The sequence below is a fragment of the Alosa sapidissima genome, chromosome 18 (assembly GCF_018492685.1).
Source record: "Alosa sapidissima isolate fAloSap1 chromosome 18, fAloSap1.pri, whole genome shotgun sequence".
In the NCBI taxonomy this organism is placed as follows: Eukaryota; Metazoa; Chordata; class Actinopteri; order Clupeiformes; family Clupeidae; genus Alosa; species Alosa sapidissima.
Window position 1 is genome coordinate 20,022,680 of NC_055974.1, and position 12,500 is coordinate 20,035,179.

The following is a 12,500-nucleotide window of genomic DNA, read 5'->3' on the forward strand; positions in this document are numbered from 1 at the left end:
TTAGGGGTAAAGGTGGCACCTACGCCTCCATATGTAGAGGCTACCAATTACTGCTGATACAGAGCAATATCTTGTCAGTTTTTTGGCCTTGTTCTTATGTAGTCCGCAGATCTGCAGGCCTCGTACACACAACTTGTGCACATGGACTAAACTACCAAAAATGAGGGCAATGATTTTACAGGGGTAGCCAGTTATTGAAAACATTGTACCATGATTGGTATTTCAACAGTTTTGAAGCATAGTAGGTGTCCATGTAAGCATCGAAAGAGCAACCAATTTCTATTATTGTAACGGCTTTGGTGTGTTCATTAATTACAACTATGTCTGTGTATTTGGTAAGTTATTTATGGCAGTTTATCGCAGTTTTGTAGCGCACTTTGTGTGGGGGAGAGAACCAGTCTGTCTTTTCGTTGTGATGGATTGCAGTAAAGTTGCCATTGTCACAGAGCTCCTTCACTGACGCACGATGTACAGTCCTTTGAAGGCAGCGCAGCCATTAAGGATGTGGACACATACAGAAGCACACACACACACACACACACACACACACACACACACACACTTCTCCTGCCACCACTCCATTAAGAGTGTTACTTGCTGTAAGGCACCGCTGTCCAGCCCACCGCTACAAACCTTTTCACTTCCCTCTCAAACACACACACACACACACACGCACACACACACACTGTGCGGATGTTTCTCTCCTAATGGGCTCATCAGTCTTTCAGACATAGGTTGGAGTGTTTGATGTGTGTGTGCGTGTGTGTGTTAGGATATACAGATTCAAACAGGGTGTGGGTCTATCGCTCAACGACAAGAGAAGAGAGACCGCTTTTTCAAAAGAGGATAAACTCATGAGGGAGTCTTATAGAGTCGATGGGATTTTCGCAGATGAAAGGACCCCTTTATTTTACCATCGATCAAACTGTATAATTACAAACCAGTCCTGCACATACATCCTATAGTCCTTTGGGCTGTTAGTTCACTTGAAAAGATGTAAGGGAATCATACAATGGATTGTAATGGAATATAGTAGCATGAATTCTATATTCATTATTAATATGCGTGAACATATACTGTTGAATAAAATAACATATGCCCCTCTTCTCAGATGACCAGTTCGGTTCTAGATACTGAAGGGTTACATATGAGCAAGTGCAAATATACTGTATGCTGAAATATTAGTCAAGTCAAGTCAAATTTATTTCATCCGTAAGAATGGAAATTACAGTGCTTACGCCCACCGTCATGCTCACATAAAAAGAAAAGAAAACAAGATTTATTATAATAGGCTATAGTTTTGTTATTCTCCGTCGGTCAGGCTGAAGGTTTGAAAGGCTTTTCTTAAACATCCTGTTGCCCCTCACTGTGATGGAATGGAAGGGACTTTTTTCCAACTGTTAAGATATTTGAATTGAAATGAGAGCGGTGAGAAGTAATTAGCTTTCATTCACATACTCTACAACACCTTAACATTCCATGGAAAACGGTTAGTCACCCTCTCCTTGTCATTGCCAGGGTGACGACAGGTCGTCAGGGAAACAGCTCCGGAATGAGGAAAAGAACAACAACAGAGAGCCGTTTACTCCTGACGCCAGCGGCAGGAAAGCCAAGAAGACACAGATAGAGGAAGCTGAAGGTAAATAAATACCATACTTGACAGTGACACACTGTACATTCTGCTATCACAAAAGGCAAAAAGAAAAAGAAATGTCAGAACTAATGACATGTATCCCTAGAATGTGCCTCTAAAGAGAATATCTCTTTCTCTCTATTTCTCTCTCTCTGTCTCTCCCTCTGTGTCCATGTGAGTGTGTGTGTGAGTGTGTCGTAAAGCAAAGGCATAAGGTGATGATGTTACATGGAGCAACTTTTTGAGCAACCACAAATCATTTTCATGTGGTCTGATTGGATGGCAATTTGCCTTCTGATGATTAATGTTGCGCAATATCAATGAGAACCTGCCAGAACATTGTCAAGCTCAAAACGTTGCCTTGTGTATCCTCAGCTTCAGACAATCTTCACCTCTGTGGGCCTGTTGGTTAGCGGCCTATGTATGTATATCTATGTAAGGATATGTGTTGGTTATATAATTGGTATTTGTTTGCTTGTGTGTTGTACTGTTGTACTGGTAGGGTATTCAATATAACAGAATGGTTGTATAATTATAATTATTTGTTTTGACTTTGTCTTGATGTTTTTCTTGATTCCTCTCTCTCTCTCTGTCTCTCCCACTCTCATTCTATCTCTGCTTCTCTCTCTCTCTCTCTCTCTCTTTCTCTCTCTTCTCTCTCTTCTCTCTCTCTCTCTCTCTCTCTCTCTCTCTGCTGCAGAGTTCTTTGAGCTGTTGAGTAAGGCCCAGAGCAGTCGGGCAGAAGACCAGCGAGGTCTGCTGCGGAAGGAGGACCTGGTGCTGCCCGACTTCCTGCGTCTGGACTGCTCCCCGTCCTCCTCCTCCTCCTCGTCAGTGCCCACGCCTCCCGCTTCGTCCACCCCGTCGTCCAACAAACACGGCCACCCCAACGGGCTCGGCGGCAGCACCACTCAGCGCCAACACCAACACCAGCAGCACTCGCAGAACCCGGAACATGGTGGAACCAACGGGGGAGTGTCGGTTCCGAGAGCCGGCGCTCCAGGAGACGCGGGGAACGGAGGAGGCGCTGCCGACCGGGATCGAGGTCAGCCGCCGTTCCGGGCGCCCCTCTCGCCGATCCTGAGCAGGGGGTCGGGCGGCAGCGGTCGCGCGCTGGAGGAGGAGGACGCTGTCGCCGACCTGACGCTGGTCGGCGAGGGCGACATCAGCAGCCCCAACAGCACCCTGCTGCCCCCTCCTCCTCTGTCCGCGACGCTCTCCCCCTGCTTCCAGGACGTGGGTGGGAACCGGAGCCTCCCTCCGCCCGACTACACCCCACCGCCCCCCTGTCTCCTCCAACGGTCCGCACACGGTGCCGGTGCCGGCAGCAGCGACGAGAGCCCAGGTATTTCGCCCGCGTGACGTCACGTCGCCCCTAGTGTGCTCGCGTGCGTGTGTGCGTGCGCGTGTGTGTGTGTGCTTGCATGGCTCCTGTTGGAGAACACTGACTGACCGACTGACTTGCCCGGCTGTTTGACTGAAAATGCACTTTAGACCCTTCTAGAACTTTTTAGAATGGAAATGAATGGCACACAGAGGGGCGACATTCAGGTTCTTTTATTATTTTTTTATTTGATTATTTTCATATGATGTGTTTGTGTTAAAGCCATTAGTTAAAACTAGTTCAGTTGTATATTCTTGTGAATATGTTATTTTATGTTTTCTTAATTTGTCATTAATACTGCATAGTGGTTTTAATCTAAATGCCAACCGAATCGGTGTGTCAGCCTCTAAAGTTACACATGCACTAAACTCCGAACAGAACAGAAGTGGCCCATGTTTGCTTCCCTTGGAACAGTTCCTCCATCTCAGAATAAATTCATTAAAATTAGCAATTAGAATAAAACAGGAATTTCGAATGTGTTGACAGAAAAAATAGGGGTGGGAAAAATAATTGATTCTTAGATGCATCAGGATTCTCTCTAGAACGATTCGATGCTCGATGCAGATAAGTTAATAATCGTAATTTTAAAAATTAAATTAGTTCAAATTCTGCTGCAACATTCTGTTCGCCTGCTGCAGAGTGCTACAGAAAGCTCTCCTTTCTGCTGCCGGTTCTCTGCGCACCAAACACATGTGCGAGTTGTTTATATAGGCTACAAAGTTTAAGTGGTGACAAAATGGTTGCAATGGCAAGCAACAAACCGATACGACCTGCACCGGCTACTTTAACAGCTGCCGTATGGCAGCATTTTGGGTTCTATGAGGTTGAGGGGAATCTGGGCCGTTATAACTGACATTCTCAACTACAATTCCGAGTTGTTTGAACTACAGAAATATGTTTAAAATAATTAACTTAATGAATAATGCAACAAGGAAGAAGCATGTAAACTGCGTTGTTTCTGGATCTGAATGGATCCGAATGAAGAAACGTAAGCCACTTACAACGTAAAATGTTCTTAGGTCCTATGTCTCTGCAGCAAGAGAGGACTTTGAAGGCTGACTATCATCCTTTTTGTCATGGCAAGCCTGCTTCATGTGTCTGTTCATCATCAAAGTACCAGGTTTTTTTGCTGTCATAGGCGATGAAACTGCACTTAATGCACTCGAACAAAGCCAACACATAGCCTATGTTGTCACTGCCAAAATGTCAATGTTTCTTTACATTTTCAAGCTCCATGTTGCACTTAAGCTACATAATACAGCAAAGCAGGCCCGGTGTGATGCGCACAAGTGGAGGAGACACGTGTTGCATTTTGCAACTTTGTAGCCTAACTTGTGGAACTTTATACACATTTATTACTTAGGCCTACTTTGATATATATATATATATATATATATATATATATATATATATATATATATATTATATATATATATATATATATATATATATATATATATATTATGGGTTAGCTTTCTCCCCACCCAATTAGGCTAGTAATGATGAAAAGAAGAAAAAAAAAACATGTTTTATCAAGGGCCCGGCCGGCCAGAGGGTATTGGCGGTAAACAAGCTTTTTCTCTAATAAAATACTAGAGAAGGTAATTCATCTGTTGATTTTCTTTAACGATCACAACAAAAGCAGGAAGTGATTAGCAAACTCTGAGTAGCAAACTCAAAAAAAATGTGCATGCATCGATAATCGGTTTAGAATCAAATCGTTGGCCTCTGAATTGAAATCGAATCGAATCGTGAGGTGCCAAGGGATTCCCACCCCTAAGAAAAAAGCCTGAAACTCAGGAGCTAGTTATGCAGCCCAACGACGACTTCTCCTAGGACCAGTCCTCTAAGTCTAAGCCATACAGGGTATTCTCTTCTTACATGTGTGTAGAGTAGATCTCCTCGACTTTTCTCCTCGTAGAAGAACCAATAGTGCTATTCCATTCATATTGAATTTCCATCATCTCTAGACACACACGCCATAATCAACAATCACATTGGTGCAGGTCCCGTTTAATTCTAATCAACTTGTATTGTATTGCTAATGGTTGTTTTCATTTGTTTGTAGTGTTGTGTTGTGATTGCCCCTCCTAACTGTCTTTGCTTGGCTTCTTTTAAGCTGAGCAAGTGTACCACTCTCTCTCTCTCTCTCTTAAATAATCTATTGGATGCAATTCAACAATGCTAAAAGGCCTTTTTATAGCCTTGTTTTTATAATTTGTTGTGTTATTTCCTCAGGAAATAATTAGTTAATGTACAGTTCTGAACAACAGAAGAGAATGATGTGTTTTGAGAAGAGAAAAAGGATGTGAATTAGTATTTGTATGTTGTTGTTGTTTTTTTTAAAAGTAGATATGGCCTCGTTGTTGAATTGCTAGCCACTCACTCTCCTTGTAGACATTTGTTATTAGAAATCAACATGCCAATTCATTTCTGTATGTCTCTGATTAGCTCTAATAAATGTAGCTGAAATCACACCGTCCATCTGTTCTCATGTTTGTGATTACCAGATCCCGCCATCTTCTCCTATCCTCTCATCAATCCTTTTCCTTTTGCTCGTCATCCTTCCTTCTGCACTCCTCCGCTTCCTTCAATCCATCAAAGCTGTTATTGCTTCCCTTCCCTCCCTTCCCTCTTCATCCTTCTCTTTTTCATCCTCAGTGCAATCCATTTGAATCAGTTTCTCTCGATCACTCACGGCTCATTGTGACTCTTCTTTTTTGTCTCTGTTAAAGGAGAATTCCGGCGATATTTCACATACATCTTTATTCCTTCGAGGTCACCGAGCACTGTCGGTACAAAAATCCCCGAAAACAATCAATTTTACCTAGCTTGAGTTGCTGCACCCAACAGATGAAGTAGCCAGGCAGCTACCACTCTACATTGGCGCTCATGAACATGCCCCCAGAGGGTAGTACTGTAGTTTCCTGGAAGCTCTAACTGTTGGCGGCAGCAACTCGAGCTAGGTAAAACTGATTATTTTTTTATTTTTTTTGTACCAAACAGTACTTGTGACGTTGAGAAACAGTGATCTATGTTTAAAATTGCCGGAATTCTCCTTTAAAGCAACACCAAAGAACTTTCCCTCTGTCGCACGCACACTATTTGTTTATCCAGCACAGGCTTTGCAAATAACGATGTCCACAGACAAGGTAGAATATTTTGTATGACTTATAAAAGTACGATGTATTGTGACATCAGATGCAAGTCAAATTTGTAGTTTCTTATGTCTCATTCCATCGAACTACAGATCCGCTACCCGATCTGGCAAACTTACATAGTGCGGTTATAGCCGATAGAGGGCCGCGAAGCGAATGCAGAATTGCCGTTCACCCTGTTACGAGTTGATGAACCACTGAAACGATTTTGGAAACATATAACAAATAACCATTTTAATGTAATGTCAAAAACACATGTTCTGTGTTGCCCAGATAGACACTAGCATCCAAACCAGCAGCCTTCATACTGTACTCTCTCATCAGAGAAATTGAGAAATGGTGTGTTCAAGACCACTAGAAAATCCTACAGAATCTTACACATAGCACCTTTAAACAATGATGCATGCTACCCTCATGAACTCCGCACTAATGTCAACAGTAGGCCTTACACCTGTGCCGTCACCCAACCTGACATGCGACCTGAAACCACACTAAGCTAATCTGTCTCTAAGGTAAACACAGATAGAAATACAAGCTTAGTTGTGATCTCACAACATCACAGTCTTCCTTAGCCTGAGGTAACAAGCAGCAGTTTTGAATGATGTGCACAATGTTTAGTTCAGTTCAGATGGGGATAGTTTGGTGTTGTACTGCTCACATGCCGACATTTCAAGTGTTTTGTAATTGCTAGAAGAAAAGTGTTAAGAGTTTGAGTGCTGTCATTAGAACATTCTGGTTACATAAGTGACCTTTCAGCATCACAGAGCTTAGGTAGCCTACTTTATTATTATGGTTTATGTTGATTTGCCATTCCATCTCAAGGATTCAAAGCCAGAGAGGGTTGAAGCTAGTAATCAAGGATCTTTGATGCAACTATGTATCCAGTCAAGAAAGAAAATGACAACACTTCAGTATTGCAACATTTCATTATGTTCATCATCAGAGTCAAAGTCATCATCATCATCTGTAACATTATCTTACCCACTCTTAGAATATAAGCATGTAACTCTTTAATTTCTTCTTAGAACAAAGTTCTGAAAAATCTGAAAAGTTGAGATGAGGACACCTTGACAAAACCCTGTCGTGTTCTTTAACCATTCTCCTTCATAGCAACATTTTAGTGTTATGGAACCTTTCTTAAGGCTGCCATCAAGGGTTTCTCTTCTGAGAAAAGATTATGAAACACTTTATCTAAACCATTGTAACAAACTTTTGAAGATTACTTCAGCGAAAGACTGCATTGGGAAGAAAAGACTCACCAGGGACTACTTTGCTATGACCTAAATATGTTCTTTGACATATTTTCTGTCATTGTGTCTTGGGTAATTATTTGCCAGCTTATACCTAAACAAACTGTGATTAACAATGGCTCAAGATTTTCCCAGAATAGAAAGCGCATTGTTGGTCGACGCAAACAGCATCCTTGCATTGTGACAAGCCAGTGAGAAACATTTTTACTGTGCCTAGCACAAGACACAACAGGATTGTCCGTCTGTGGACTAGGGCAGGAGTGATTTTGAGAGGATGCTGCCACCTTGTGGACATAAAAATGATGGTGGTTGCGATGAAGACAGATCAGTATATGTGTATAATACATAAATTACATTTAAGCTTTTGAGTAGATGGGATAAGTCTAAATGTACACATTAAAAATGACTGTGAAGGAGTCATGCATAATTTCCCTATTTTCCCCATAAAGCTGGAAGACCACCTGTTGACTATGTGGCCACTATATGGCCAGGAATATGCAACCTGTTGTTCAGGTAACTGCCACAGGGTGGCAGTATAGTACAAGCAGTTATGAGAAACCACCACCATGCTAGATAAGACAGCTGTTCTGGGATACATTTTCACATTTTCCTTTGAACAGTCATGGATTGGCAAGAGGATTTCAATTAGGACTCCCCAGATTCAGAGCTATTCATCTTTTAAGAATGTATTAGGTTTATTTGCAGACACTTCCAAATTCATTCTCCCCCTACATACTGATTCGCTGTTTTGGCCAATCTGGGGTTTAGCCATTTCGTTTCTTTTTTTTTTTCCAGGCAAAAATGACATCATGTTTTCAAGAATGTCTGTAGTGTTTGTATTGACTGTGTGTGTGTGTGTGTGTGTGTGTGTGTGTGTGTGTAAAGACGTTCACAGTCTGGGCCAGGTCAGGCACAGGTCCATGCCAGCAACAGGAGAGTTGAAAGGAGTTGTCATCAGAACACCACCCGACCAAGCCACCCGGTTACATCTCGCCTCCGGATTCAGATACGATTCAGAACCAATTGTTTTGCTGTGGTGGAGAGAGAGGATCTCGGGGCTTAGTGACCGGCATAAACTGACCCCCTGTGAACTTTTCACATTTGACTGCTCTGTCTGACCGCTGCTGTGACCTCCCTAGCCAAGGCTGTGGTCATCCAGTCTTCTTTGTTATCCATGAGTATAATTATCCATAGCAGCCAATTCGCTTACTCAGTGACCCACAAGATTTACACTGCTAATGAGCCACAGCAAATGGCTTTAAAGGGCAGCTTCTGGTCATCTTACCAGAATTTACCACGTGTGTGTGTGTGTGTGTGTGTGTGCACTTATGTGTGTGTGTGTGTGTGAAATGAAGATGTCAAAGCTATTCAGATGCAATACACAAGGGTCAGCCTGACTCATCTTTCTCATCTTTGGCAGGTACCAAGGACCGCACCAACTCCACCTGCAGTCCCGCCAGCAGCCACCAGGGGGCACCATCCCCAGGGCCCAACACTGCCGCCGAGTCCCAGCATGAGTCTCCGTCGTCGGACACAGCCATCGGCCTGGAGGGGGTACACCTGGAGGAGGACCCGGAGCTCAGCCTGAGCTTTGAGGGCTACGCCGCCGAGCTACGCCAGTGCCAGAGCCGCATGCGGAACGGCAGCACTACCTCGACTGCGATCACTGACCCGGTCCATCTCCTTGGCAATCCCGCGTCCGAGGAGCAGGCAACCATCACTGCTGCAGCTGAGGAGGACACCCCTGTGGGGGGCACTTATAAAGCCACCTTTGTCTGATGAAGAAATCCGCAAACCAACGACTAGTGTCGGACCAGGGCTATTTGGCCAATATCCAATATCCTTCTTTCATCGATTCAAATTAAACAAGTGAGTTATTTCCAGATTGGACTTCGGTCACAACCAAGGAGAGGAGGAACCATTAGCAGTACAATAGGAAAACAATAGCAAGGTCACTAGTAACCCAGGCAGGGTCATTCAACACTGAAATTGACCCAGGTGGTTAAACCCATGTCCAACCCACCTCAAATGGCAGGATGCAAAGCACGCTCAAAAAACTCGACTAACTGTTCCAGAAATCATGCGTTGTTTAACCCTGGTCAACGCATCCAAAAGGTGGGTTGTAAAGCAGGGTCACACAAACTGGTTAACCGTTTGAGAAATCATGCGGTGTTCAACCCCTGGTCAAACCAAATCAGGTGGAAAGGAGAAAATAGGATTGGGGGGGGGGGGGGGGGGCTTGGTTGGGTGGAGCTCTGATGACAACTCCTTTCAACTCACCACAGCAGCAGGAGAGAACCTGCCAGTGGCCACACACTGACACACACACACACACGCCCTGTGTAAATCTGTGTAAATACTTAATTCTTAGGCAACTGAGGCCAGCTAAACAGAAGGATCTCAAAGGGGGTGTTTGTGACTGAAATGCTGGTTGATTCTCAATGCAGGACCATAATTTATTGATGACTAAGTGAGGCAGAGAGAGAGAGAAAGAGAAAGAAAACGCAGAAAACACTCCCAGCCAAATCCTTAAAGTGATTCAACTCACACATGTGGATTAAGACCGAAATGAAATTGCCGGCTGCTATGGATAAACAGTGTCCACACACAAACGCACACACACAGCCAGTGAAGAGCCTAATGTGTTTTTATCCAACTATGACTGTGTCGTGATGCCATATGTGTAGGTTGTGTGTAAATGTGTTTACACACTGAATAGAAGTAAAAAAGTAAAATAAAAAGGTTTCTATGTCTTTCATGTGTGTTTGGATACTGGTGCCGTTTTGTTGGTCAGATGACAGCATGTGTGCACATGTGTGCGTGTGGTTGAGTGAGTATGTGTTTGTGTGAGTGTGTATGTGGTTATGAGTGTGTGTGTGTGTGCGTGTGTGTACTACACATGAAAAATCAGTTTCATATGTATTCCCCAATTCCTCAGAACTGTTATTCTCACTCTGTTCTGACACTGTGTGTGCCTGTGTGTGTTTATATGTTTCTGTTTGTGTACAGTATGTGATACCTTTAGTCCCAGCCTGATCTCATATGCCGTCACTATTTCATCACATACTCCCACTTGTCTGCCCCCCCACACACACACACATACACACGCCACTTCACAGACTCACCTTTCCGTCAAAACTGACTTCTGAGTCAGCAGCTAAGCCATTTTTGGATTACATTTGGCCCATATTTCACAAACATCCGGGCCAGGACCATTTCACGATCAGCACATTTATTCCCTAAGCTCCATGACCACATCTGAGTGGAGGTGCTGTGCCTTGGGACTGCTCTGCTGAAATGCCAGATCCTGGACCCTGGCCTTAACACACACAGTCAAGTGTCAATGCAGAAATGGTTGGAGTGAAATGAGATGACTGTGTTCACTTGAAAAGGGAAAAAAATGTCAAAGTCTAACTTTAAAGGAAGATCCATAAACTCCTCCTATACGTTGTACTTGCTACAATGCGCCAATACTCCACACAGTCCAATGTGTTCAGTACTGAAACCTAGCCATGAATAGGCTATGGAAGAGGCAGGGTGTCGGGCAAAGACGGGGTTGGTATGATTTTGTATGCCGCCTTTGACCTTTTCTCGTGGCGACGTCAGCATACCCCAACATCAACTAACCAGATGACCATCTCGACTGACGAAATTATACCCTTTTGTGACGGGGCGAGTAGCCACGGTCACGGCAGCGAGGCGCTGCCTATGAGGGACGTTTTAATGATTATTAAGGCTGTTAAAATACTTTTTGGTTATGCCAAAGTTCAGCAGATGTGCTAAATCTTCAGTAGATGTAGTCTAGATGCGTAGACTTATTTATTGGCTGTATTAGCTTGTGTCTGGGTATCCTGAAACACCCCTGTGCTGCTATGATGCATTGGTTTGATCCAATTACAGGAGTGCAATCAGGCCCTATTTAAACCCATGCCTGAAGGTGTTTGGGGGAGAGAGCTTCGATTTGAATAGGCGTAAGTCTTGAGAGCTCGTCTCATGTGTGTAGCCCAAGTGACTAGCTGTGTAGTCCATTGCGCTCATATTATTATTCGAATACTTTTGTATATTGTATTGTTTTGACTATCAAGTATTTTGTTTTTCTTTCTTTATTGAGAAGTATTTTATTTCTCCTTAGAGCTTTATTCACATTTACTGACTTGATCATCGCCTTATGTTGGCCTTATTTGGGGAATTAAAGGAGAATTCCGGTGTGATATTGACCTAAAGTGTATTGAAACATGATACCGAGTGTGAACGTATGTCTCATAGCCCATCTCGGCTTGTCCCCTGCACTCCAAAATCTGGCGCTAGTTAGCCGATGCTACCAACAGCTTTTTCAATAGTGGTGCTTCGGCATCGGGCTAGCCATGCAAATAAATCACTGTTTTACACCCATTTACGAGGCTCAATGTATCTCCACACTTCATTGGTAGACTTCCGAGGGCCCTGACATTTAAAACAAGACATTGAGAACTTTGAAAAAGCACTGGTAGTTTACTTACAAGACGATTTATACAGACAGTATCTTCACGAAGTTTAGCGTTTGCAGCCATCTTGAATTTAGTCACGATAAGTCGAGCAACTAGTAAGAATGAACAGGTATGACAAGGGATCAGATTCCAAAAATAATTCAGTGGAAATGCATGGATTCCAGTTGCTGCTACTGGAAGAAACTGGAATCCATGCACCACTATTGAAAAAGCTGTTGGTAGCATCGGCTAATAGCGCCAGATTTTGGAGTGCAGGGGACAAGCTGAGATGGGCTATGAGACATACGTTCACACTCGGTATCATGTTTCAATACACTTTAGGTCAATATCACACCGGAATTCTCCTTTAATAAAATCCCATCTTCCACCTTGAATCTCTGAGTGCTGTTCCATCTACCTCACAACTGCCCGACACATCTACCCTTAACACCATCCAGTATTTCCCATCTTACAACCTCCCATGCATGCAATAGCCTACAATAGCATCTGCAAGCAGCATTTAAAAATCACTGCTCAGGGTGTTTCTGTTGGGAGTGTTCGGACTTGTTTCTCAAAAGAGGGCGTTGGAGTAATTGTGCACAATATAGC

At 43.4% G+C, this 12,500-nt stretch overlaps 1 protein-coding gene across 1 annotated transcript in view; it reads left to right on the forward strand.

Moving 5' to 3' along the window:
• The window catches only part of rgs12a (regulator of G protein signaling 12a), a 63,202-nt gene extending 53,019 nt beyond the window's left edge, over window positions 1-10,183 (forward strand). Inside the window, exons 16-18 of the mRNA XM_042070802.1 lie at window positions 1,519-1,639; window positions 2,334-2,978; window positions 8,846-10,183. Of these exons, the coding sequence (XP_041926736.1) occupies window positions 1,519-1,639; window positions 2,334-2,978; window positions 8,846-9,204 (1,125 nt within the window). The 3' untranslated portion in view covers window positions 9,205-10,183. The remainder of the gene's footprint in view (window positions 1-1,518; window positions 1,640-2,333; window positions 2,979-8,845) is intronic.
• The last annotated feature ends 2,317 nt before the right edge of the window (window positions 10,184-12,500 follow it).